The sequence below is a fragment of the Rhodnius prolixus genome, unplaced genomic scaffold (assembly GCF_049639745.1).
Source record: "Rhodnius prolixus isolate KJV_2025 unplaced genomic scaffold, Rpr scaffold_11, whole genome shotgun sequence".
Lineage (NCBI taxonomy): Eukaryota > Metazoa > Arthropoda > Insecta > Hemiptera > Reduviidae > Rhodnius > Rhodnius prolixus.
In genome coordinates this window covers 13373393-13397018 of record NW_027411625.1, presented here as the reverse complement: position 1 = coordinate 13397018, position 23626 = coordinate 13373393, and the positions used below count along the sequence as shown (strand labels likewise).

General features: G+C 32.9%; 1 protein-coding gene across 5 annotated transcripts in view; it reads left to right on the top strand.

Annotated features, from left to right (window-relative positions):
* Window positions 1-23626, top strand: part of LOC141459123 (fibroblast growth factor receptor homolog 1-like) — a 64204-nt gene that overhangs the window by 16350 nt on the left and 24228 nt on the right. For 2 of the 5 annotated variants that reach the window (XM_074137753.1, XM_074137751.1), the window contains exons 3-11: window positions 69-158; window positions 1009-1150; window positions 2115-2392; window positions 3482-3649; window positions 5777-5955; window positions 6145-6277; window positions 6501-6605; window positions 8409-8597; window positions 10126-10307. In XM_074137753.1, the coding sequence (XP_073993854.1) occupies window positions 74-158; window positions 1009-1150; window positions 2115-2392; window positions 3482-3649; window positions 5777-5955; window positions 6145-6277; window positions 6501-6605; window positions 8409-8597; window positions 10126-10307 (1461 nt within the window). In that variant the 5' untranslated portion in view covers window positions 69-73. Of the gene's footprint in view, window positions 1-62; window positions 159-1008; window positions 1151-2114; window positions 2393-3481; window positions 3650-5776; window positions 5956-6144; window positions 6278-6500; window positions 6606-8408; window positions 8598-10125; window positions 10308-23626 lie in introns of all 5 variants that reach the window. The other 3 variants (XM_074137756.1, XM_074137755.1, XM_074137752.1) reach the window with 2 other exon arrangements.

The following is a 23626-nucleotide window of genomic DNA, read 5'->3' as shown; positions in this document are numbered from 1 at the left end:
AATATAAAGACTTTTGTTACACCCAGTTACGATATGTTCAGTAATCTAATTAAAGTCGCTAGTTACAGGTGAGATGGTGCAGGTACAAATCTTTTTGACCTTGCTAGTTTTGGGCACTTACCTGGCACTTTGTTCCACGCGAGACATCATCATCCATGGTCTGTATTAACCTTAATTTTACTGTTAATATAATGTGTGGTGTGTACAAAAAAGAAATGACCATTATTCCAATTACACAAATTTCATTTGATTTTAAACCTATTTCATAAGCGCGATGTTTACGGTAAAACTGGAGATTTAAAATCCAGAACAAAAGTAATGGGAATTACGGGATCCACTAGAACTAGCGTAAGGCTGAAGACTCAGTGGACACCTTCATTTTAAGGAATACTGGTTGTCAACTCTTTGGAAACTTTAGATTTTGCCTGAAGTCTACGGAATTAAAGATCTTTTATCAGGGGTGAAGAGGATAAATTTTGGGATTCATTTTGAAGTCCTTTTTCTTGCCGGTTTTCAGACCAATTGCGACTGCAGTTTTATGAACAAAAATGGTCCGAATCGCTGCCTTCTCCTCATATACTCGTAGCTATTACATCCTTTAATTTCTTCGGATTGACGCCAGTTAAGTGTTGACGACCTAAGGGATAGAACGTATGAACACACACATCAACAAGCCTCCACCACAATGCATTTTTGCCCACAGCATTTGACATTCGATGAGAAATGGATTTATAGGCTGAAATTACTGGCCAACAACTAAATAGAATTCTAGTTAACAAAATGGCCCTGTGTTGTCCAAGTATGAGTTTTTCGTATGATAGGAAAACAGTTTTCTACCAACAGCTGGCTGAAAGATTGCTTAGAATAGTCAGTCACAATGGGGTATTTGGGCCGTTGTTTCTGCAATTATATTTCATTAAATTATATTTCTATTATATTATGTTTCGTTATATTTCTACAATCCACCAAAAAATTAATTTCATCTTATTCAAAAATTTTGGTATGTAGACAACTGGACAGAAGTGATGACAGAAATTGGTGAAAAAGTGGCGATTAATTGCTATTTTAACGACACAGAAGAAGTCGCCTGGTACAAAGATGGCAAAGCGTTGAATTTGAAATCAACACGGTTGAAGATTACAAATCAGTGGTGAGTATACTAGAGTGTAATCTAGCTGCCGAATAAATTAAATTAAATGTCCTTTCAAACTCCTTTTTTTTCTCGGATTTGCATAATGTAGATAAAAATAATATACAATTTTATGTGTACAGTGTTTGTCAATAAAGACAGTTGGGTATTCGTGTTTGAGAATAATCATAAGTAATGAAGAGTTGGACATTTATTTGTTTATTCCAGGAGACTGTAGCAGTTTATTATATTTCTATTCTTTTTTTGACTTTTTAAACATTATTTCAAAATACCAAAGGAAATTGGTGTCAACATATGTGATACTGTGAAATACATTTTAATTATACAACACAAATCCTACCGCACGTTCTCTCATTCATCCGTCTTATTGCTTTCTCTTCCCAGAAGTAGCGGTACATCTAACGTTACAAGTGTGAATTTTTTAAAAAAGAGGAAAAATTCTCTTTCGATCAAATCCATATGCAAAGGACTTCTGAACTATGGAGTCGTGGGAAGACTGCAGCTTTAACTAGTTCTTTCTCTCATTTCCATAAGTTACACTTTCGATTGACACCAATAAATCTAATCTAGCATTTCTTTGGTAAATATTTTCCTTTAGTCATTATTGTGGATGAAAAACTTGATCTTTTTTAAAACAAACGAAACGAAGTTCCGGTTCCTGGTCTCAAGAATTAGAAACGTGTTAAAATTTTGTGTAAGTTCAATCCAGAAGCAATGCGGCCGTACAGTTTGGGAATCTTCAGCAAATATTTTAGTTTTATGGAACTTCAAAAGCCGGTCCAGGAAAGAACGAAACTATAAGGCATACAAGAGTAAATGAAACGTATTAAGGCTTCGACATTACAGAAGGGCTACATGAGCAAGAACATAAGTATGCTAATTATTTGCCCTGCGTCAAAATTCAGGATCCTCCACTATGTACATAGTTTCACTTTGCATACATTACATTACTTAATCCTTACAGGTTACGCTTAGACGGAGTGAAGACCAAAGATGAAGCAGACTATGGATGCAAAACTCCAGACAACAGATGGCACAATTTAACGCTGCAAACAACCATAAAAATGAACCCACAACACAATGACACAGAGGATGAAGATTATGCTGAACAGATTGATGAAGATGAACAGGATTCAGAGCAGGAGTCAGAAATTAAGCCATACTTTGCCAACTATGAGTCAATGCATGATAGTATTGCCGTACTGAAGAACCAGAATGTGACCATAGCATGCTCAACAAATGGTGCGTACTTTAATTACAACTACACTGAGTGGTATGGTGAAACAGCTTTGGAGCAGAACTCCTTGACTGTCACTGCCAGTGAAAGTGTCTCAATTCTCTCACGTAACTCATATAATGTTGCCCAGAGAGTGGAATTCGATAATTCTCCACATCCAAGAGCTGGTCTACACTCCCTAGGCTGTCAATAATTGCTGAACTAGACATTTATTTAATCCTTTATCTGCAACGTACACTTATATGTGTTAAAACTAAACAGACTAAACCTCTGGGCACAAATATATATAACTTTTGTCTCCTTATTTCTCAAGTAATACAGTTTTTACTTCTTGAAGAGCTTCTGTTACTAATTTTAGAATATAGTAAAAAAAATTTAAGGCAATAGATGCAGTTATTTCTGGCTAAATCAATATAAATCTTTTTTAAAGTTTTCTTTTATAATCATAATAAACTTGAACATTTCTTCTTGTAAAAGGGATTGAAATGAGATGTTAAAGTAGAAAATGATTATTTTAAATATCAAATACGTGTAGTCAGAAAAAAAATGTACCCATGAATCCGGTAATCACTCAGTAATGGGAAAAGATAAGCTAAACGCAAAGGGAATGGGTGAATGGTGTCAACTAATTCGGAAAGTGATATTTCTGATTTAGAAAGCGGAATAAAGAAAGGCGGTGGGTGAATATATATAAAAAAAAGCAAGAAGTAAGAAGTCGTCGCATCAGCAGCATCAGAACAGCTTCCTGGCAAAATGGCTTCGGCAGGAGAAAAATAGGAAACCTGAAGATGCTAAGACACTAGCCAAACACTTCATTAGGCCCAGATTGTTACCAGATGTTATCTGTAAGAGTATCACAAATTAGTAAGAACGTAAAAAATATATTAATGTAGAGAATCATATAAAAGAAAAAATCTGAGCATTATTATTAAGAATCGTAAGATTCGAAGGGAGTTTAAAAAATAGTGGTAGTGGGACAATACTCCGTGTAGCTGAAGGGTTAAGAGCTGAGGCAGACTATGAACACATTCTCAGTTCTCTCAAAAAACATTACCAAACTAACTAATCAATTCTACCTGTTTTCTGGTTCACAGGTAAACCTACACCAAAAATTGTTTGGTTGAAAAATGGTGAGCTTTTCACACATGACGATTGCGTCATCGTGCTGGTTCATGTCACGAAACATGACATAGGCAACTACACCTGCGTTGCGAGCAACCCACACGGCAGTGTTAGTCATTCCACTAATATCACAGTCTATGGTGAGTATTGCGATCATGTCAAATTGATGCTTGGGTGATTTCTCGAGGGAATTTTTCTCTAAATTGCTCTAAATCAGTACAATTTACCAATTATCCACCTGTAATATTAATTTGTCTTTATTTATTGTCATTTTACAAATAATATTCATTTAAATTTATACAAAAATGGTCTCAATGTCAAACTCCATGCTAAGGGGTTAAGCCCCAAAAGTAGTATGTAATAAATAAAAATAAAATAAATTTTTACAAAAACAGATATAAATATATTGGAACACCTGTACGTAGCGATCGTATACACTTGACGGGAATATCTATCTCACCCATTGTGCACATGTTACCCTTCTGTCCCATACTTGTATGCCAATAATTTCTAGCTTCGCAATCGTGTTGAATCTAATTTTAACCTATAAATCCTGACTTTTTTTATGGAAACAATGTTGTCCGTGCCGCCTCCTTGCATAAAAATTTGCGGGTATGAGATACACTTATTTATCTGCCTGTGCTCTCAAGTTTTCTACCTTTACCTAAAACGGTCTTGGGTCCTCTGTTCGGATGCTTTCCGTACATTCTTAGCGGATGGCACACTTTGGTAATTATCCTTTAGTATTTTACACTAATTGGAATTATTAACAATTGATATCATTTAAATAATTTTAGTGCATTACATTTTCATTAATATTTTCTAGAATTTATGAGATTTATAGACTATGAAAACCATTTTATTTAAAAAATATTTATGTTCAGTTGAGAGTAGAAGTTGCCACTCACCACACAATTTCTATTGATTGTAATAGGAGATATCACCTCTATTTTTATCAACCCTAAATTTTACTGAACTTTTAAAACTGAACGTTTTTGATAAAGAGTACAATATTGAAGAGAAATATAACGTTGTACTCTAAACTGCCCATCCTTATGTTATAGTATTGATATTAGGAGAATATAAAGCCCCAAGTTATTTTAATGTACAGATATACTATTGTAAAGTTTTTGTCCTTTTACTAAAAACTTCACAGTTACAACTAGTGCCTGCCACTAGTTAATTTAAATAATATGTGGGTTTGATAAATAATAAAACTCGCTAAATTTGTAAGTAATAACCTGATTTATTCACACATTAACATTAACTAACATGAACATTTACTAGCAACTAACGCTATTCATTACAGTCACCATTTACAACAGTCACCATTTACAACAGTCACAACAGTTTACTGTTACTTACTCACTACGTAACGCCACAAAACTGTTCCACGACTGACCCCTGGTCCGCACTGCACCGAATTGCACTAGTCTCAGCTGCACTAACACAGCTCTACTCATCAACTGACTAATTGCCCAACTAGCTACCACTGAAGCACTCCACAACACTGACTCTCTCTAACTATGTCTCAACACTGACTCCCCAAGACTAACTCCAAAACTCACTGACTGACTAGAAACTACAAGACTGTAAAACTCTTAGAACTCGATTAAAAACTGATTAACAACTCTAATAACTCTTTAAAACTGTCACTTCCAAAGTGTCTGCCTCCTTTTAACTGTGACTGCCCCACTCCGTCTGTGTCACGCCCACCGGCCGGTCACTGGCTGAGGAAAACACATGCTGCCACCACCCCAACTGGGGCCGCCTCCTCCAATTGTTTGTCTCACTCCTACCTGTCAATCACTGGCTAGGAAAACACATATGCCACCACCCCAACTGCGGCCTCTCTCTTAGCTGGCTTTTACACAGGGGTGGACCGTTACAGGCTACGGTCACTAAACAATCTAGCCCTTTCCTTTTCAGTTCAGATAGAGACCGGCCCTTTTGTCAACACAGTGGTGGCCTGTTACCGACTTTGGTCGCTTAACCCCTAGAACAATCTAGGCCTTTCTTTTCTCCTCAGGTAGAGACTGGCCCTTTTGTTTACACAGTGGTGGCCTGTTACCGACTTTGGTCGCTCAACCCCTAGAACAATCTAGGCCTTTCGTTTCTGCCCAGGTCAACTTCGTTACACTATCTACAAATATTAAAGGGTATCATTATTATTTTACTGTCAGTGCAATGTAAATACCTTCAGGGAAAATGGTTTCTAATGTATGCCTCTAAATTACCTTTTCAGCATTTTGTTAACTCTTTTCTAGATACTGAGCAAGATCTTCCCATAATTACGAAGACTCCTACTAATGCTACATTGGAAATTGGTGATACTACAGCGTTTGAGTGCACTGTAAAGTCGAGCAACGTCACAAAGGTCACTTGGCTGAAGAATGAACCATTAAACATAATAACCATTAACACAACCCTCATCGAAAAGTTCAGAGTAAGTGCGACGCAATGTGAAGGAAGCCACAATAGATTATTCTAGCTTTACACTAGGACCTAACCCTCTTACAAATACGTACATCATTAGGGGGCCTACAGAGTGTAATTATTGTAGTTTCAGTGCAACTATTTTTTCTAATTCTCTAGTGCTATAGCTACATTTAGACATTTTTTGACACTGTTACAGTCTCAATTTATTGAATCTGATTCCGAAGTGCTTCTGTTGAATGACGTCAAGATAGAAGATCAAGGATGGTATACTTGTTTAGTAGAATCCTCAGATGGAATGAGTACTGCCAGTGCTTGGTTGCAAATTGATGGTAAAATATTTGTAGAGTTACCTACTTTAGAATTGTTGCAAATTTTGAGAATATTTTTCATTAAGTGTTAAAAGGAGAGTGTCGGATAGATATTGCTTAAGAAAAAACCCTAAGGTTTATCTAACAATACATGCTCCGACACTTCTCTGGCACTTCACATATTGGACCATTAGGATTAATCCAGTCGTAAGTTGTACTCTAATTCATGATGCTTTAATTTTAGATATATACGCCAAATTCAAGCCAAAGTTTACGAGGCCAGAACGGATGCACAAGATTATTGTGAAACCAGCAGGCCACATGCTGAGGTTGAAATGTCTATCAACAGGTAAGCTGTATCAAAATTATCGCCTAAAAACCTTTACAGGCTCACTGTAGCTTACAAGTTCTATTCTGAATGAATGTAGTACTAACGTGATTTGTCTAATTCATAAAAAATGGGAAACTTCATTAATGGAGAAAGCACAAAAGTATGGAATAGAGAAATTCATTACCTGTTTTTTTTATTTTAAATCCGCATATGATAAGATGGACAAATGATATTTTTTATCGTAATGGAAGAATAGGGATCCTCGCTAAACGAAATTCTAGTGAAAGCAACCAAGGAAAATACTGATTATCGCATCCGAATAAAATCAGGACTTTCTAAGCCCCTTAAATAGACTACGGTAAAAAGTAAAACTTGGGCTGCTGTTGTTCCAGATTGGAGAGAGTGCTTGTTAGAGGCCAAGGGCCGTGCTGTGCTAGGCTGTAGTGCCGCAGAAGTGTGTAAGCGAAATGCAGGTCTACACTGAAAACATTTAGCAACAGATTAGAATAGGATTTCGAGATTATCTCAATAACGGCATCTTTCATTCAAACATCGTATAATGATAACAAAATATACAGGGTGATCCATTTAAAACGCACCAATCGCTAATAACTTTTTAGGAAAACGGAATTCCGAAAAAACCCACGAAGTAAACTATATTTTTTCTAGGTCTAGTTTTCAAATTTTCCACCCCCGATGCCTGATCTGGGTTTCAAAAGGACCACTGGTTTTGACAATGATTATGAAAACTTCATAAAAAATTGTGAAAAATGACGTTTGTCCCGTTTCGATATTGGTTTTCAATATTAATTTTCCACCACAAATAAAAGTTTTTGGAGGTCCTCTGACTGCAAAAAATATTATTTGTGACGCAAAGAACAAAAATAATAATAATTAAGGATTTTATTATTACTTTATTATTGAGCTGGTAGTGTAAAGTGATGATTGCTTTTATTTGATGATAAAACAAATTTATCCTGATTTTCCCACAACCATTACATTACACTACATTTTTTAAAATCCTCAATTATTATTATTTTTGTTCTTTGCGTCACAAATAACATTTTTTGCAGTCAGAGGACCTCCTAAAACGTGTATTTGTGGTGGAAAATTAAGACTGAAAACCGTTCACGAATAGATAACATTGTAACTTTGATCTTAAATATCTCGACTAATATTGAAACGAGGTCAACTTCATTTTTCACAGTTTTTTATGAAGTTTTCATTATCATTGTCAAAACCAGTGGTCCTTATGAAACCCCGATCAGGTTTTTGCCCGTAACTCCGCCAAAAATGAAGATACAGCATCGGGGGTGGAAAATTTAAAAACTAGACAAGAAGAACATACAGTTTACATAGTGTTTTTTTCGGAATTCCGCTTTCCTAAAAAGTCATTAGCGATTAGTGCGTTTTAAATGGATCACCCTGTATAAATCTACAATTAATATTTGAAATATTTTTTCTGAATAATTTTGATTGTGGGTACTATTTGGAGGGTTGAATAAATGGATACCCTTTCAAAATCATTTTTGTGAAATCTACGGTTCTATCTCTTATGTACTGATAAAGATGGCTATAGTTGTCATTAAAATTCCGAGTTTGAAGGAAATTGTTCAGTCAGAAGTCCGTCTTTAATCAATGGATTTTTCAAAACTTTTTGAGATTTACTTGAAAATGGCTCCTAGGGCTTTCTGCAATCTTCGTTCTTCACCACATACATGCACATGTAAGTGAGGGGTGGGTAGGTTCCTTGTAACGTTTCGGTATAATGTTTTACCATTTTTTATTTCATTTTATTTATTTATTTGTTTTGTTTTATAGGGAATCCTCTACCGAATATTACGTGGTACAAGAACGGAGCAGCCCCAAAGCGAAATCTAGGGTCGATTAGATACAACAAATACTCCATGATGTTTGAGGACTTGGTCACGTCGGATTCGGGCAATTATACTTGTCGAGTTTGCAACGAATATGGCTGCATCGAGTTCACGTATAAATTGATTGTGCAAGGTAGTATAGCAGTTTTAAAACCAACAATAGTTTATTATATGAAAAAAATGGCTCTCTAGCGGCTGTCCAGTACTAAATTATCGCTGGCATAAATATTAAGTCAATCCATCAGTCATTTATTGCCTACCTGAACTAAAAATACTGTAAAACGCTCTTAATTCTAAGTGGATACCCACTTACTGTAATGTAGAGCAGTGTGAGATTACTAACTTAATCCCCACTAAGTAAAAATCTCAACCACATTTTTGGAACAGGCCTTTAGTATTTTTTAAGGGCTGCCAAAGACTATTATTGTCACAGTTCTCATACAAAGCACGTGGTCATAGACTTTAATCCTGAGTTCATTAACTAATAAACTAAATTATTTGCTGCATCAGAACTTTAATTTTTAACTTACTTTTCTCTTTCGTGGTTTATTTATTTATTTATGTTGAAACTTTTGTACTGTCAAATAAAACTTTAATGTAGTGCAAAAATTAAATTTGGGTTCTACAAAAAAATTCATAGTACTTAAATAAAGGAACACTTAAAAAAAACAAACTATAATTTAAGATCCGAACTGAAACTTCATGTTAGTATTATTTTTCTCAGCAAAATCATGCACTGATTGAAGTGAGATTTTCGCACAGTCTCGTTATTCTGGTGATAATATTTCTCAGGACAGATTTTTAAAAATTTTAACAAAGGAAAGCTGCGTTCAGCAGATGTCGCAACTACTGGGTTTGCAATAAAAGTATCATCAAGTTGATGATAAGAGTTTCAAATGGCTTTATATTTGGATAGTATTTATTGAGACATTCTTGTAAGATTATGATTATTTTAATTGAGTAGCCTTAGCAATCTTCTGGCAACATACAATATAAAATATTTTTGTTTTATTAAATAAGTATTCAATTTTGTTTATGCCAGTTTTTCGCCTAATTTTGATAAAAGATCAAATTAAAAAATCAAATTAATGTTGGTGAACTCTTTTCATGAGTTTTATACTTGTGCATCAGAAATAAAGGTTAATAAATAAATATTTTCTCAAAATAAATTACAACTTGTATTCTTTTTAATAGGCGAAGCGGCTCTGTTCAGGGAAACTCCTGGATCTGTACTAAGCCCTTTTAAAAGGGCTGACACAGGACCGATTTCTGTACAAACATGTAGCATATTTAGAACATATACAGTAGTCCAGAGCAGTGTGTCGTGTCCACTCTTTTGGACGTAGTCTCAATTCGCACACATAACTGTGACTATTCACTGTAGTCCGGAGAGAAGTGAGCTCACCAACTAATAAACTTAAACAGTATTTGTATCATTTAGCCGGAGAAAGGCTAAAAACTCTTCAAGGGCTGTACTTTTTTTAACTTGTGACCTCATGGCGATTTTGCTCTTGCATCACAATGCAGTCTTGCCCTTTAGACCTTATATGTAACCAAATATTTACTTTAGTCCAGAGCTCACACTATATATTATGCTGCATAAGGTATCAGGTTAGAACTCCATAGTTTTTTTTTTTTCATATGTGTATTGTTTTGGCTAGAGAGATTTCCGCACAAGCCGTACATTCGGGAAGGATTTCCGCACAATAGGACGGCGTTAGTTAATTCAACGGTAGTATTAGAGTGTCAGTTGTATTCAGACCTTGAGCCACACATTCAGTGGCTCAAAGTCCATACGTTCTCCAATAGTGAAGTGGATCCACCGAATGGAACTCAGTTAAAGGTATACCAAACCAAAACAAGCCTATATATACATATATACTTATATAGAGCAGAACAGCCTTTGTAAAGCACTGTCTTAATTTAATTTTTAGCCCCAATAACAAAATAAAAAGCCCCCTAAGTGAGAAGTTGTTGATGCTAGGAAGTTGCCAAGATTCTAGGCAGGATATCTGATGCACTAGAAAGTATTTGAGGGCTTCTAAACCAGCCTGTATTGATGGCGATGAGAGCAGCTGTATTGTAGACTGCTCCACCATCTCACAGCATCATCAACTCCCTTCCGCCCTAAATAACTCAATAAGATCTCTTGTTTACAAAGGCTGTTTTTGGTACTTTTGTTTTACATGTAATTTGCAGAAAAAGAATTATGAACTAAAATCACATTCTTTGCGGGAATTGCATGTATGTTGGTATAGGGATATATTGGATATCTGGAGCATAATATTCCGCCATTATGTAAGTACCTCTGGACCCTGTGTCTTAGGATATTCTGACTGTAAGGCTTTATAAAAATGTTCAGCATTAAGGCTGTGAGAGGTCCAAAGAGGTATTTTTGTCCCAGCTATCGTATTCCACTTTATCTAAGCGACTACCAACTAAATTTTTGGCTTTAGTAGTTTGACCTTTATACGTATCAGCAGAGGGCACTGATTAAAAAAAAAATTAAATTCTAAATTTAATTGATTAAATTTTTTAATTGATTGAATTTATTTTTAATTTTAATCAGAATTTAATCGGCGAATTTAATCGTAATTTTAATCATATGACAATTATTTAATCAATTAAATTTCAGATTTAATCGTTAATCAAACTAATTTAATCAAACTAAAAAAATTATGATTAAATCTGAGAATTAAATTGAACTTAAATTTTAATCACCGAATTAGTTCAATTTCAATCGTTAATAAAACTAATTTAATCATCCACTTTTATGGCTTTTCAACCAATGGTTCGAACCACGTTTTGGCGAGGCCCTTTTTCTGAGCGTCTTCAATAAATACTTTTCGGTTAATTTTTGTAGACTTGGACTTCTTCATGAGTCTCTAGACCAGTGGTTCTTAACCTTTTCATAGACGCGGAACACAATTATATGTATATATTTTTCTCGCGGAATACTAACATTAAATCATTTGAAATTCGGTATTTAGCAAGAACTTAAAATTAAAAAAAAATGAACAATTTTTTGTTTTCGTACCTTTCCTAAGTTTCTAAATTTCAATACATTTAAAATTGAAATTTCGCGGAACACTTGGACCATATTCGCGGAACACCGGTTAAGAACCACTACTTTATATCATCTAAAATTATAGATCTGTGCACAAAATAACTATAGATTATAATTAAGAAAAACAAAGTGTACAAGAGAACAAAATTTCATACGAATACGTGGTTCACAGTGGAAGATATAGAACGGCCATAATATTACAGAATTTCATGACCCAAAAAATTGTCAACCCTTCATATCTTCTACCTTTTTAGATCCGTGCACAAAATAACTATAGTTTATAATTGAGAAAAACAATGTGTACAAAAGAACAAAAAATTCCATATCAATACGAGGTTCACAGTGACAGATATGAAACGGCAACAATTTTACAGAATTTCATGACCCAAAAAATTTTCAACCCTTAATATCTTCTACCTTTTTAGATCTGTGCACAAAATAACTATAGTTTATAATTGAGAAAAACAAAGTGTACAAGAGAACAAAATTCCATATCAATACGTGGTTCACAATGGGAGATATAAAACGGCCACAATTTTACAGAAATTCATGACCCAAAAAATTTACAACCCTTTTTATCTTCTACCTTTTTAGATCTGTGCACAAAATAACTATAGATTATAATTGAGAAAAACAAAGTGTACAAAAGAACAAAATTTCATACGAATACGTGGTTCACGGTGGGAGATATAGAACAGCCATAATTTTACAGAATTTCATGACCCAAAAAATTTTCAACCCTTTATATCTTCACCCTTTTTAGATCTGTGCACAAAATAACAATAGTTTATAATTGAGAAAAACAAAGCGTATAAGAGAACAAAATTCCATATCAATACGTGGTTCACAGTGTGATATAGAACGGCAACAATTTTACAGAATTTCATGACCCAAAAAATTTTCAACCCTTTATATCTTCTACTTTTTTAGATCTGTGCACAAAATAACTATAGATTATAATTAAGAAAAACAAAGTGTACAAGAGAACAAAATTTCATACGAATACGTGGTTCACAGTGGAAGATATAGAACGGCCATAATATTACAGAATTTCATGACCCAAAAAATTGTCAACCCTTCATATCTTCTACCTTTTTAGATCTGTGCACAAAATAACAATAGTTTATAATTGAGAAAAACAATGTGTACAAAAGAACAAAATTCCATACCAATACTTGGTTCACTGTGGGAGATATAGAACGGCAACAATTTACAGAATTTCATGACCCAAAAAAATTTCAACCCTTTATATCATCTACCTTTTTAGATCTGTGCACAAAATAACTATAGTTCATAATTGAGAAAAACAAAGTGTATAAGAGAACAAAATTCCATATCAATACGTGGTTCACAGTGAGAGATATAGAACGGCAACAATTTTACAGAATTTCATGACCCAAAAAATTTACAACCCTTTTTATCTTCTACCTTTTTAGATCTGTGCACAAAATAACTATAGATTATAATTGAGAAAAACAAAGTGTACAAAAGAACAAAATTTCATACGAATACGTGGTTCACGGTGGGAGATATAGAACAGCCATAATTTTACAGAATTTCATGACCCAAAAAATTTTCAACCCTTTATATCTTCACCCTTTTTAGATCTGTGCACAAAATAACAATAGTTTATAATTGAGAAAAACAAAGCGTATAAGAGAACAAAATTCCATATCAATACGTGGTTCACAGTGTGATATAGAACGGCAACAATTTTACAGAATTTCATGACCCAAAAAATTTTCAACCCTTTATATCTTCTACTTTTTTAGATCTGTGCACAAAATAACTATAGATTATAATTAAGAAAAACAAAGTGTACAAGAGAACAAAATTTCATACGAATACGTGGTTCACAGTGGAAGATATAGAACGGCCATAATATTACAGAATTTCATGACCCAAAAAATTTTCAACCCTTTATATCGTCTACATTTTTAGATCTTTGCACAAAATAACAATAGTTTATAATTGAGAAAAACAATGTGTACAAAAGAACAAAATTCCATACCAATACTTGGTTCACTGTGGGAGATATAGAACGGCAACAATTTACAGAATTTCATGACCCAAAAAAATTTCAACCCTTAATATCTTCTACCTTTTTAGATCTGTGCACAAAATAACTATAGTTTATAATTGAGAAAAACAAAGTGTACAAGAGAACAAAATTCCATACCAATACGTAGTTCACAATGGGAGATATAAAACGGCCACAATTTTACAGAAATTCATGACCCAAAAAATTTTCAACCCTTTATATCTTCTAAAATTATAGATCTGTGCACAAAATAACTATAGATTATAATTGAGAAAAACAAAGTGTACAAAAGAACAAAATTTCATACGAATACGTGGTTCACGGTGGGAGATATAGAACAGCCATAATTTTACAGAATTTCATGACCCAAAAAATTTTCAACCCTTTATATCTTCACCCTTTTTAGATCTGTGCACAAAATAACAATAGTTTATAATTGAGAAAAACAAAGCGTATAAGAGAACAAAATTCCATATCAATACGTGGTTCACAGTGTGATATAGAACGGCAACAATTTTACAGAATTTCATGACCCAAAAAATTTTCAACCCTTTATATCTTCTACCTTTTTAGATCTGTGCACAAAATAACTATAGTTTATAATTGAGAAAAACAAATTGTATAAGGGAACAAAATTCCATACGCATACGTGGTTCACAGTGGGAGATATAGAACGGCCAAAATTTTACAGAATTTCATGACCCAAAAAATTTTCAACCCTTTATATCGTCTACATTTTTAGATCTTTGCACAATACATTGTCGGAAGCATTGATAAAGTCCGGTATGAAAACTGTTCGGGTCAGGCATAATAATAATAATAATAATACAATAAATAAATGTTGGTTTAATAAAGAGTGTTATTTGGCTAAAAAAGAAGTTACTCATTCACTAAGGAAATGCAGAAAATTTAATTTTGAACAACCACATCTCAATAACTATCTTCAATCTAAAAAGAAGTATAAGAAAATTTTATCGGTTACTAAGGCTAATCACTATGAAAATATTAAATTAAAACTGAGGAATGTTAAAAATAATACAGATTTTTGGGCGGTAATAAATAATTTAAAAAATAAAGTCTTTCACAAGTGTCCTATAACGATAGAGTCATGGCAGAACTTTCTTGTAAGTGTTTATAAACAAAAACCTATTGCTTTAGATTTAACTACAGTCACTTACCATCCATTTTTAGATTATGATATAACACTGGAAGAATTAATAGCGAGTATTGATGGGTTGAAAATTAATAAAGCCTCGGGTCCTGATGAAATAATAAATGAGTGTTATAAGCTGCTACCTCCAAACTGGCTGCACTATGTGCTGAATCTTTTTAATACTATTCTCGCCAGAGAGAAAGTGCCCGAGTCTTGGGGGAAAATTAAAATTAAAATGATGTTTAAAAAAGGTTGTCCTCTCGAGCCCACTAATTATAGAGGTATTGCTCTGGTCAACACTTTAGTCAAAGTATTTACTAAAATTCTAAATAAGCGATTGACTGATTGGGTTGAGAGTAAAAATTTGATCCCCGAGGAGCAGATGGGGTTTAGGCAACAAAGAGGATGTAGAGACGCTGTGTTTTCGTTATCCTCTTTGGTGAACGTACATCTGCGTATAAAAAAGTCTAAAGTCTTTGGGATTTTCGTGGATTTCCAGCGTGCTTTCGACTCCCTCTCTCACGGAAAATTATGGGAAAAAATAAATGCTATTTCTGTATACGGCAAAGCCGTTAATGTTATTAAAGACCTCTATAGAGAAGCGTCTCTCTTTATTGAATGTGACGGACAAATAACAAATGAATTTAACGTTACAGAGGGGGTCCTACAAGGGGAAAACCTTAGTCCACTTTTGTTCACCTTATATATACGCGATATCATTGAGTTCTTCAGGAATCATGGAGCAGTTGGTATCAGTATTAACGAGAAAGATGACGTTTTGATGCTTTTATACGCGGACGATATTGTCATTTTAGGATATTCTTGGCGAGATGTGGAATTTAAATTGGAACTTTTAAATAAATATTGCAATGCCAACCTGCCGAATGTCAGCATAGATAAAACAAAAATTTTACCTTTTCATAGGGGAGCAAAGTTGGGCAAGCATAAAAATGTTTATTATAATAAAAAAGAAATAGAAATAGTAAAGAGCTTTAGATATTTAGGGATAATTTTTACAGCAAATGGTAAATTTAAGAAAGCGAGCGCACATAGTGAGTCGTTGGGGGTGGCTGCTGTGGCTAAAATCAGACAATTACTGTGTAAGGGCAGAGCGGACTCTTGGAAAACCAAGGAGGTGCTATTCGACTCTATGGTTAGTAGCGTGTTGCTGTATTGTGGAGAGGTCTGGTCACTTCCGTATTCTAATAGTCTGGATAAAGTTCAAATAAAGTTTTTTAAATCACTCCTGCAATTGCCCAGATCTACGCCCGATGCTTTGTTGAGATACGAAACTGGTAGAGCACACCTGGAGCTTCAGATTTTTAGAAGGACGATTAACTGGTGGTTAACTTTACTTAAAATGGATAATAACCGTATCCCCAAATTATGTTATAATAGATTGTACAATGCATCATCTTGTTGTCAACAGTTACCCTTTAATTGGTGCAATTTTCTTAAGGGATGCTTAGCAAAAATCGGGGCTTTGGATTTGTGGCAAAACGGTGATTATTTGGAAGTGAATAGAACTAAGAATGATTTAATAAATGCGTACAAATCCCATCTGATCAGTGTTGATATTAACAAAATTTTCAATATTAGATATAATAGTTATATCCGGTTCGTCAGTAGCTTTAACCGTGAACAATCTTACCTCAATTTAAATATCCCCTTTGGATTTTTAAAGACCATATGTCAGGTACGGTTAATGAGTAAAAAATTCCCTAGATTAATAATAGATAACACAAAATATGACTTTAAACCGGAAAACAATTGTGCCCTGTGCAGTTCAGATAACGCTAAAGATACCATTGAACATCTATTGCTGGATTGTGCCTTTTTTACTTATTACAGACTGAAGTATTTACGGAGGTTTGATTTGACAAGGAAACATTCAGAATTAGACAAATTAGACATTCTACTGAATTGTACCAGTTTGGATCAGATTAGGCCTATCTGTTTATATTTGAAAGTTTGTTTAGCCTTGAGAAGGGAAATTGAGCCGTGGTTGTTGAATAGAAGTTGAGTCTGCCTTAAGCATGTTAATAATAATAATTAATAAATAAAAGTGAGTAAATAGATTAATATAATAACTGCTATTTGTTTGTTTCGTTAGGGGGACTTTGTATTCAGATAAACTTTTCTGTAATTTTGTTTCTTTTTGCTCGTGTGTTTAACTGAACCATTGTAAAACAGCTGTACTCTGGCTATAAATTGTTATTTTGAAGCCAAATAAATAAATAAATAAATAAATAAATAAGATCTTTGCACAAAATAACAATAGTTTATAATTGAGAAAAACAATGTGTACAAAAGAACAAAATTCCATACCAATACTTGGTTCACTGTGGGAGATATAGAACGGCAACAATTTACAGAATTTCATGACCCAAAAAAATTTCAACCCTTTATATCATCTACCTTTTTAGATCTGTGCACAAAATAACTATAGTTCATAATTGAGAAAAACAAAGTGTATAAGAGAACAAAATTCCATATCAATACGTGGTTCACAGTGAGAGATATAGAACGGCAACAATTTTACAGAATTTCATGACCCAAAAAATTTACAACCCTTTTTATCTTCTACCTTTTTAGATCTGTGCACAAAATAACTATAGATTATAATTGAGAAAAACAAAGTGTACAAAAGAACAAAATTTCATACGAATACGTGGTTCACGGTGGGAGATATAGAACAGCCATAATTTTACAGAATTTCATGACCCAAAAAATTTTCAACCCTTTAAATCTTCTAAAATTATAGATCTGCGCACAAAATAACTATAGTTTATAATTGAGAAAAACAAAGGGTACAAGAGAACAAAATTCCATACCAATTCGTGGTTCACAGTGGGAGATATAAAACGGCCACAATTTAACAGAATTTCATGACCCAAAAAATTTTCAACCCTTTATATCTTCTACCTTTTTAGATCTGTGCACAAAATAACTATAGTTTATAATTGAGGAAAACAAAGTGTACAAGAGAACAAAATTCCATACCAATACGTGGTTCACAGTGGGAGATATAGAACGGCAACTATTGTACAGAATTTCATGACCCAAAAAATTTTCAACCCTTTATATCTTCTACCTTTTTAGATCTGTGCACAAAATAACTATAGTTTATAATTGAGAAAAACAAAGTGTACAAGAGAACAAAATTACATACCAATACGTGGTTCTCAGTGGGAGATATAGAACGACCATAATTTTACAGAATTTCATGACCCAAAACATTTTCAATTCTTTATATCTTCTACCTTTTTAGATCTGTGCACAAAATATCTATAGTTTATAATTGAGAAAAACAAAGTGTACAAGAGAACAAAATTCCATACCAATACGTGGTTCACAGTGGGAGATATAAAACGGCCACAATTTTACAAAATTTCATGACCCAAAATATTTTCAACCCTTTATATCTTCTTAAATTATAGATCTGTGCACAAAATAACTATAGTTTATAATTGAGAAAAACAAAGTGTATAAGAGAACAAAATTCCATATCAATACGTGGTTCTCAGTGGGAGATATAGAATGGCCATAATTTTACAGAATTTCATGACCCAAAAAATTATCAACCCTTTATATCTTCTACCTTTTTAGATCTGTGCACAAAATAACTGTAGTTTATAATTGTGAAAAACAATGTGTACAAGAGAACAAAATTCCATACCAATACGTGGTTCACAGTGGGAGATATAGTACGGCCAAAATTTTACAGAATTTCATGACCTAAAAACTTTCCAACCCTTTATATCTTCTACCTTTTTAGATCTGTGCACAAAATAACTATAGTTTATAATTGAGAAAAAAAAAGTGTACAAGAGAACAAAATTACATACCAATACGTGGTTCTCAGTGGGAGATATAGAACGGACATAATTTTACAGAATTTCATGACCCAAAACATTTTCAATTCTTTATATCTTCTACCTTTTTAGATCTGTGCACAAAATATCTATAGTTTATAATTGAGAAAAACAAAGTGTACAAGAGAACAAAATTCCATACCAATACGTGGTTCACAGTGGGAGATATAAAACGGCCACAATTTTACAGAATTTCATGACCCAAAATATTTTCAACCCTTTATATCTTCTTAAATTATAGATCTGTGCACAAAATAACTATAGTTTATAATTGAGAAAAACAAAGTGTATAAGAGAACAAAATTCCATATCAATACGTGGTTCTCAGTGGGAGATATAGAATGGCCATAATTTTACAGAATTTCATGACCCAAAAAATTATCAACCCTTTATATCTTCTACCTTTTTAGATCTGTGCACAAAATAACTGTAGTTTATAATTGAGAAAAACAATGTGTACAAGAGAACAAAATTCCATACCAATACGTGGTTCACAGTGGGAGATATAGTACGGCCAAAATTTTACAGAATTTCATGACCTAAAAACTTTCCAACACTTTATATCGTCTACATTTTTAGATCATTGCACAAAATAACAATAGTTTATAATTGAGAAAAACAATGTGTACAAAAAAACTAAATTCCATACCAATACTTGGTTCACTGTGGGAGATATAGAACGGCAACAATTTACAGAATTTCATGACCCAAAAAAATTTCAACCCTTTATATCTTCTACCTTTTTAGATCTGTGCACAAAATAACTATAGTTCATAATTGAGAAAAACAAAGTGTATAAGAGAACAAAATTCCATATCAATACGTGGTTCACAGTGAGAGATAAAGAACGGCAACAATTTTACAGAATTTCATGACCCAAAAAATTTACAACCCTTTTTATCGTCTACTTTTTTAGATCTGTGCACAAAATAACTATAGTTTATAATTGAGAAAAACAAAGTGTACAAGAGAACAAAATTCCATACCAATACGTGGTACACAGTGGGAGATATAAAACGGCCACAATTTTACAGAATTTCATGACCCAAAAAATTTTCAACCCTTTATATCTTCTAAAATTATAGATCTGCGCACAAAATAACTATAGTTTATAATTGAGAAAAACAAAGGGTACAAGAGAACAAAATTCCATACTAATACGTGGTTCACAGTGGGAGATATAAAACGACCACAATTTTACAGAATTTCATGACCCAAAAAATTTTCAACCCTTTATATCGTCTACATTTTTAGATCTTTGCACAAAATAACAATAGTTTATAATTGAGAAAAACAAAGTGTATAAGAGAACAAAATTCCATATCAATACGTGGTTCACAGTGAGAGATATAGAACGGCAACAATTTTACAGAATTTCATGACCCAAAAAATTTACAACCTTTTTTATCTTCTACCTTTTTAGATCTGTGCACAAAATAACTATAATTTATAATTGAAAAAAACAAAGTGTACAAGAGAACAAAATTCCATACCAATACGTGGTTCACAGTGGGAGATATAAAACGACCACAATTTTACAGAATTTCATGACCCAAAAAATTTTCAACCCTTTATATCTTCTAAAATTATAGATCTGCGCACAAAATAACTATAGTTTATAATTAAGAAAAACAAAGTGTACAAGAGAACAAAATTCCATACCAATACGTGGTTCACAGTGGGAGATATAAAACGGCCACAATTTTACAGAATTTCATGACCCAAAATATTTTCAACCCTTTATATCTTCTTAAATTATAGATCTGTGCACAAAATAACTATAGTTTATAATTGAGAAAAACAAAGTGTATAAGAGAACAAAATTCCATATCAATACGTGGTTCACAGTGGGAGATATAGAACGGCCATAATTTTACAGAATTCCATGACCCAAAAAATTTTCAACCCTTTATATCTTCTACCTTTTTAGATCTGTGCACAAAATAACTATAGTTTATAATTGAGAAAAACAAAGTGTACAAGAGAACAAAATTCCATACCAATACGTGGTACACAGTGGGAGATATAAAACGGCCACAATTTTACAGAATTTCATGACCCAAAAAATTTTCAACCCTTTATATCTTCTAAAATTATAGATCTGCGCACAAAATAACTATAGTTTATAATTGAGAAAAACAAAGGGTACAAGAGAACAAAATTCCATACTAATACGTGGTTCACAGTGGGAGATATAAAACGACCACAATTTTACAGAATTTCATGACCCAAAAAATTTTCAACCCTTTATATCGTCTACATTTTTAGATCTTTGCACAAAATAACAATAGTTTATAATTGAGAAAAACAAAGTGTATAATAGAACAAAATTCCATATCAATACGTGGTTCACAGTGAGAGATATAGAACGGCAACAATTTTACAGAATTTCATGACCCAAAAAATTTACAACCTTTTTTATCTTCTACCTTTTTAGATCTGTGCACAAAATAACTATAATTTATAATTGAAAAAAACAAAGTGTACAAGAGAACAAAATTCCATACCAATACGTGGTTCACAGTGGGAGATATAAAACGGCCACAATTTTACAGAATTTCATGACCCAAAAAATTTTCAACCCTTTATATCTTCTAAAATTATAGATCTGCGCACAAAATAACTATAGTTTATAATTAAGAAAAACAAAGTGTACAAGAGAACAAAATTCCATACCAATACGTGGTTCACAGTGGGAGATATAAAACGGCCACAATTTTACAGAATTTCATGACCCAAAATATTTTCAACCCTTTATATCTTCTTAAATTATAGATCTGTGCACAAAATAACTATAGTTTATAATTGAGAAAAACAAAGTGTATAAGAGAACAAAATTCCATATCAATACGTGGTTCACAGTGGGAGATATAGAACGGCCATAATTTTACAGAATTTCATGACCCAAAAAATTTTCAACCCTTTATATCTTCTACCTTTTTAGATCTGTGCACAAAATAACTATAGTTTATAATTGAGAAAAACAAATTGTATAAGAGAACAAAATTCCATACGCATACGTGGTTCACAGTGGGAGATATAGAACGGCCAAAATTTTACAGAATTTCATGACCCAAAAAATTTTCAACCCTTTATATCGTCTACATTTTTAGATCTTTGCACAAAATAACAATAGTTTATAATTGAGAAAAACAATGTGTACAAAAAAACAAAATTCCATACCAATACTTGGTTCACTGTGGGAGATATAGAACGGCAACAATTTACAGAATTTCATGACCCAAAAAAATTTCAACCCTTTATATCTTCTACCTTTTTAGATCTGTGCACAAAATAACTATAGTTCATAATTGAGAAAAACAAAGTGTATAAGAGAAGAAAATTCCATATCAATACGTGGTTCACAGTGAGAGATATAGAACGGCAACAATTTTACAGAATTTCATGACCCAAAAAATTTACAACCCTTTTTATCGTCTACCTTTTTAGATCTGTGCACAAAATAACTATAGTTTATAATTGAGAAAAACAAAGTGTACAAGAGAACAAAATTCCATACCAATACGTGGTACACAGTGGGAGATATAAAACGGCCACAATTTTACAGAATATCATGACCCAAAAAATTTTCAACCCTTTATATCTTCTAAAATTATAGATCTGCACACAAAATAACTATAGTTTATAATTGAGAAAAACAAAGGGTACAAGAGAACAAAATTCCATACCAATACGTGTTCACAGTGGGAGATATAAAACGGCCACAATTTTACAGAATTTCATGACCCAAAAAATTTTCAACCCTTTATATCTTCTTAAATTATAGATCTGTGCACAAAATAACTATAGTTTATAATTGAGAAAAACAAAGTGTATAAGAGAACAAAATTCCATATCAATACGTGGTTCACAGTGGGAGATATAGAACGGCCATAATTTTACAGAATTTCATGACCAAAAAAATTTTCAACCCTTTATATCTTCTACCTTTTTAGATCTGTGCGCAAAATAACTATAGTTTATAATTGAGAAAAACAAAGTGTATAAGAGAACAAAATTCCATATCAATACGTGGTTCTCAGTGGGAGATATAGAATGGCCATAATTTTACAGAATTTCATGACCCAAAAAATTATCAACCCTTTATATCTTCTACCTTTTTAGATCTGTGCACAAAATAACTGTAGTTTATAATTGAGAAAAAGAATGTGTACAAGAGAACAAAATTCCATACCAATACGTGGTTCACAGTGGGAGATATAGTACGGCCATAATTTTACAGAATTTCATGACCCAAAAACTTTCCAACCCTTTATATCTTCTACCTTTTTAGATCTGAGCACAAAATAACTATAGTTTATAATTGAGAAAAACAAAGTGTACAAGAGAACGAAATTCCATATCAATACTTGGTTCACAGTGAGAGATATAGAACGGCAACCATTTTACAGAATTTCATGACCCAAAATTTTTTTAACCCTTTATATCTTCTACCTTTTTAGATCTGTGCACAAAATAACTATAGTTTATAATTGAGGAAAACAAAGTGTACAAGAGAACAAAATTCCATACCAATACGTGGTTCACAGTGGGAGATATAGAACGGCCAAAATTTTACAGAATTTCATGACCCAAAAAATTTACAACCTTTTTTATCTTCTACCTTTTTAGATCTGTGCACAAAATAACTATAATTTATAATTGAAAAAAACAAAGTGTACAAGAGAACAAAATTCCATACCAATACGTGGTTCACAGTGGGAGATATAAAACGGCCACAATTTTACAGAATTTCATGACCCAAAAAATTTTCAACCCTTTATATCTTCTAAAATTATAGATCTGCGCACAAAATAACTATAGTTTATAATTAAGAAAAACAAAGTGTACAAGAGAACAAAATTCCATACCAATACGTGGTTCACAGTGGGAGATATAAAACGGCCACAATTTTACAGAATTTCATGACCCAAAATATTTTCAACCCTTTATATCTTCTTAAATTATAGATCTGTGCACAAAATAACTATAGTTTATAATTGAGAAAAACAAAGTGTATAAGAGA